This window comes from Cebus imitator, unplaced genomic scaffold (genome assembly GCF_001604975.1).
Source record: "Cebus imitator isolate Cc_AM_T3 unplaced genomic scaffold, Cebus_imitator-1.0 Scaffold967, whole genome shotgun sequence".
Taxonomy (NCBI): domain Eukaryota; kingdom Metazoa; phylum Chordata; class Mammalia; order Primates; family Cebidae; genus Cebus; species Cebus imitator.
The window spans coordinates 16,591-22,221 of NW_016108282.1; the positions used below are offsets into that span (position 1 = coordinate 16,591).

General features: G+C 56.1%; 1 protein-coding gene across 1 annotated transcript in view; it reads left to right on the plus strand.

Annotated features, from left to right (window-relative positions):
- Positions 1–2,584, plus strand: part of THEG (theg spermatid protein) — a 17,768-nt gene extending 15,184 nt beyond the window's left edge. Inside the window, exons 8-10 of the mRNA XM_037735795.1 lie at positions 1,120–1,266; positions 1,301–1,465; positions 2,547–2,584. Of these exons, the coding sequence (XP_037591723.1) occupies positions 1,120–1,266; positions 1,301–1,465; positions 2,547–2,584 (350 nt within the window). The remainder of the gene's footprint in view (positions 1–1,119; positions 1,267–1,300; positions 1,466–2,546) is intronic.
- The last annotated feature ends 3,047 nt before the right edge of the window (positions 2,585–5,631 follow it).

The window sequence follows — 5,631 nt, forward strand, 5'->3', positions numbered from 1 at the left end:
CTCAGCTCACCGCAACCTCCACCTCCCGGGTTCAAGCAATTCTCCTGCCTCAGCCTCCCGAGTAGCTGGGACTACACGCATGCGCCACCACGCCCAGCGAATTTTTTATTTTTGGTAGAGTTGGGGTTTCTCCGTGTTGGTCAGGCTGCTCTTGAACTCCCGACCTCAAGTGATCCGCCTGCCTCGGCCCCCCAAAGTGCTGGGATTACAGGTGTGAGCCATCACACCCAGCCTGTAATGCAGTTTTTCAAAGGGCACATTTCATAGCCTGGCGTGGCCGTGAATGACTGTAGTCCCAGCTGCTTGGGAGCTGCAGCGGGAGACTTTCTTGAGCCTGGAAGTTCAGGTCAGGCTGAGGCTGCAGTGAGCTATGATGCTGCTGCTCCACTCCCGCCTGGGCGACCCAGCAAGACCCCGCCTCGAAATAAAATGATAAAATGAAATGAAATTAAAAATAGGCCAGGTGCAGTGGCTCACGCCTGTAATCCCAGCCCTTTGGGTGACGGTACGCACCTGTAGCCCCAGCTACCCAGGAGGCTGAGGCAAGAGAATCGCTTGAACCCAGGAGGTGGAGGTTGCAGGGAGCCAAGATTGTGCCACTGCACGCCAGCCTGGGTGACAGAGCAAGGCTCTGTCTCAAAATAAATACATAAAAATTAAAAATACGGGCCAGGTGTGGCGGTGGCTGACGCCTGGAATCCCAGCACTTTGGGAGGCCGAGGCGGGCGGATCGCAAGGTCAGAAGATCGAGACCAGCCTGGCCAGCATGGTGAAATCCTGTCTCTACTGAAAATACAAAAACTCGTGGTGGCACGGTCTTGGCTCACTGAAACCTCTGCCTCCCGGGTTTAAGTGATTCTCATGCCCCAGCCCCCCAAGTAGCTGGGGCTACAGTCACGCAGCAGCACGCTCGGCTAATTTTTGTATTTTTAGTTAGAGACGGGGTTTGGGGTTTCATCATGTTGGCCAGGCTGGTCTCGAACTCCTGACCTCAGGTGATCCGCCCGCCTCGGCCTCCAAAGTGCTGGGATTCCAGGCGTGAGCCCCCATGCCGGCCCGAAGGTGGAGCTTTGATGAGGTCTGAGCTCCAGGGCCGTCCTTCTCTTCTGCCCCCTCTAGTGCCCAAAGCTCAGTCGGACAAGTGCGTTCCTGACCGAGATCCTCGCTGGGCGGTGCTGGATGTCACCAAGAGGGTGGTGGCCAGCCCCCGGATCATCTCCCTGGCCAGGCCCAAGGTGCGCAAGGGCTTCAATGAGGGCTACGACCCCTATTACATCTCCCCGGCCGCGCTGGTGGCCCGGGCGTCCCCTCGCCTCTATGAGCTCGCCACCCCCAAAAGCATCACCAGAAAAGTGTGAGCCCCCCCAGGCCCAGCCTCTAAGACATCGGCTCCCAGTAAACACCCTCAGGCATCCTAACCCTGTGTACGTGTTTGTTCTGAGCCTTTTGGCCTGGAGAAGGGAGGGTGGGCTGGAAGGCCAGAGAGGGATGAGGAGGACAATAATATCTATTTTTGCATCCAGCCTGCGATTGGTACAGCTCTTTATTTCCCAAGTCACTTTGCTTGACCGTCTCGAGTGCCCTTGGAACCTCTTACATTCGGACCTGCTCACCTGCTCCTCCTGAGGGCCCGTGGGCGCTTCCGAGCCAGCATGAGCCACAGTGAAACCAGCTGACACCTGCTGCACAACTGACGGATCTTTTATTTTATTATTTTTTGAGGCAGAGTTTCGCTCTTGTCACCCAGGCTGGGGTGCGATGTTGTGATCTCACCTCTCCCCAGTGTCCATCTCCCAGGTTCAAGCGATTCTCCCACCTCAGCCTCCTGAGTTGCTGGAATTCAGGTGCCCACTACCACGCCTAGGTGATTTTTTTGTAATTTTGGTAGAGACAGGGTTTCTCCATCTTGATCGGGCTGGTCTTGAACTCCCAACCTCAGGTGATCCGCCCACCTCGGCCTCCCAGAGTGCTGGGATTACAGGTGAGAGCCGCTGCGCTGACCAACTTACTGATCTTTACGGCAACCTAACGATGGAGGGGTTGTCCCTGTCCCCATTCCACAGACGTGGAGACTGAGGCTCAGAGAGGTTAGGAAAAGGCCCGCAGTCCCTGCTGTGGCCTGAACATCTGTGTCTCCCCCAAATTCACGTGTTGAAATTCCCACCCTCAAGGCGATGGTATCAGGTGAGGCCTCCGGGAGGCGATGAGGTTATGGAGCAGAGCTGTCATGCGTGGGGTTGGTGTCCTTAGGAAACAGGCCTGGAGACACCACTGGGCCATGTCTGCTGTGTTTGGACACAGAGAGCAGACTGTGTGACCAGGAAGACCCCCGTCACCAGCACCTGACCGTGCTGATCTCCCCCAGCCCCCCATCACCAGCACCTGACCGTGCTGATCTCCCCCAGCCCCCCATCACCAGCACCTGACCGTGCTGATCCTCCCCATAACCAGCACCTGACCGTGCTGGCCCCATAGTCCCCCCTCACCAGCACCTGACCATGCTGATCCCCCCCATAACCAGCACCTGACCGTGCTGGCCCCCCCAGCCTGCTGTCACCAGCACCTGACCCTGCTGGCCCCATAGCGCCCCTCACCAGCACCCGACCCTGCTGGCCCCCGATCACAGCCTTGCAGCCTCCAGGACTGTGGGAAATAAACTTGTATTGTGTGGAACCCACCCGTCTGCGGTACTTTGTGACGGGAGGTCAAACGGACAGAGACGGCTCCCGTGTTAGCAGCTGGGAGCTGCTGTCGCAGACGCCCACAAACGGGGTGACCCCTAAACACTGCGCAGGCCGGGTGTGGTGGCTCACACCTGTAATCCCAGCACTCTGGGCAGCCAAGGCAGGTGGATCATGAGGTCAGGAGTTTGAGATCTGGCCGACGTGGCAAAACCCCGTCTCTACTAAAAATACAGAAATTAACGGCGCGGTGCGGCTCGTGCCTGTGATCCCAGCTGCTCCGGAGGCTGAGGCAGGAGGCCCTCTCCACCTGGGAGGTCGAGGCTGCGGAAGGCCGAGATCGCACCTCTGCCCTCCAGCCTGGGCAACAGAGACTGCGAGACTCGGTCTCAGAAACAACAAGAAGAACAGAAGAATCATGCACATTTATTCCCTTATCGTCCAGGAGGCTGGAGTCCAAAGTGAGTCTCACTGGGCTGAATCCAAAGTATCAGCAGGGCTGGTTCTTCCAGAGCCCCGGGGGTAGAACCCCTTTCGTGCCTTTTCCGGCATCTGGGGGTACTTGCCTCCCTGGTAAGCGGTGGGGGTGGGGCCTTTCATCTTCAGACCGGCAGCACAGCCTCCTCATCGCTGACTGTCACTCTCCTGCCCTCGTCTCCAGAACGCTGGAGCGACCCGGGGCCGCCGGGGTGATCAGACAGTCTCCCAACTCAGCACCCTTAACCCATCCCTAAGTCTCTTCATCTAGGGTGACTTACTCACAGGCCTGGGGACGAGGATGGGGATGGCCTTGGACACGCTTCTGCCAACCACAGACAGTCTGACGGCTTCCGTGGTGCTCTCGGTGACTGTAGCCTGGAGGTGGGTGGCGTGGCTGGAGTGCAGAGCTTCAGGAAGCAGTGTCAGGACCGGGTGAAATAAATGACCGGGGCCGGGCGCGGTGGCTCACGCCTGTCATCCCAGCACTGTGGGAGGCGAAGGTGGGTGGATCACTTGAGGTCAGGAGTTCCAGACCAGCCTGGCCAACGTGGTGAAACCCGATTTCTACTAAAAATACAAACATTAGCTGGGCGTGGTGGTGGGTGCCTGGAATCCCAGCGACTCGGGAGGCTGAGGCAGGAGAATCACTTGAACCCGGGAGGCGGAGGTTTCAGTGAGCCAAGATCGTGCCACTGCACTCCAGCCTGGGCAACAGAGTGAGACTTTGTCTCAAACAAAAGCAAAAAGACCATTCAGAAGCAACGTCCATTATAAATTTTTGTATGTGGCCGGGCGTGGTGGCTCAAGCCTGTAATCCCAGCACTTTGGGAGGCCGAGGCGGGTGGATCATGAGGTCAAGAGATCGAGACCATCCTGGTCAACATGATGAAACCCCGTCTCTACTAAAAATACAAAAAATTAGCTGGGCATGGTGGTGCATGCCTGTAGTCCCAGCGACTCAGGAGGCTGAGGCAGGAGAATTGCCTGAACCCGGGAGGTGGAGGCTGCGGTGAGCCGAGATCGCGCCATTGCACTCCAGCCTGGGTAATAAGAGCGAAACTCCGTCTCAAAAAAATAAAAATAAATAAATAAATAAATAATCAGATGGTGGGGTTTGTGAAGGACGCGGAGAGCACTCTGTTTCTCATGGTGTGGCGTCACCACTTACCAAGATAGGGAACACTGGGAGAGGAGCTTGCTTTTAAATACGGGAGTGGCCGGGCGCCGTGGCTCACGCCTGTAATCCCAGCTCTTAGGGAGGCAGAGGCGGGAGGACAGCTTGAGCCCAGGAGTTCCAGACCTGCCTGGGCAATACAGCGAGATCCCGTTCTCCACAAAAAGGGAAAAAAACCAAAAAGACAAAAAAAAAAAAAAGCGTAACTCCCCTTAAATACGGGAGTGGTAACGAATTCCGGCTTTGAAACCGTAGAGTCTGAAGTGCTTTGATCCTTGTGAGGCGGAGCGCCGCCCGTCACCCAGGCTGGAGCGCCGTGCTGTGGCCTTCGCTCACTGCGGCCTCTGACTCCTGGGTTCCGGCAATCCTCTTGCCTCGGCCTCCTGCGTGGCTGGGATCTGAGGCGTGCACCGCCACGTCCGGCCAACTTTGTTTTCAGACGGAGCTCCGCGCTTGTTGCCCAGGCTGGAAGCCGATGGTACGATCTCGGCGCGCTGCAGCCTCCGCCTCCCAGGTTCAGGCGATCCTCCTGCCTCGGCCTCCCGAGTAGCTGGGATTATGGGCGTGAGCCACCACGTCCAGCATAATTATTGCATTTTTTGTAGAGACAGAGTTTCACCATGTTGGCCAGGTGGGTGTCAAATTCCTGACCTCAGGTGATCTACCAGCCTCCACTTCCTGAAGTGCTGGGATTAAAGGTGTGAGCCACCATGCCTGGCCAGTGCTTAGATATTTCCTAGAGAAAATAGATACCTGCATCTACACCTACACCTGTGCCTGCACCTACACCTGTGCAACATCTACACCTGCGCTATACCAAAACTTGTGCTGTACGTACACTGTGCCTACACTTACACCTGTGCCATACTTACACCTGTGTGTACACATACACCTGTGCCTACACCTACACCTGTGCTACACCTACACCTTGCATACACATATACCTGTGCTACACCTACACCTGTGCATACACATATACCTGTGCCTATACATATACCTGTGCTACATCTACACCTGTGCGTACACTTATACCTGTGCCTATACCTACACCTGTGCGTACACATATACCTGTGCCTATACATATACCTGTGCTACATCTACACCTGTGCATACACATATACCTGTGCCATACCTACCCCTGTGCTACACCTACACCTGTACTACACCTACATCTGTGCGTACACATATACCTGTGCCATACCTACACCTGTGCTACATCTACACCTGTGCTACACCTCACCTGTGTGTACACATATACCTGTGCCTATACCTACACCTGTGCATACACATATACCT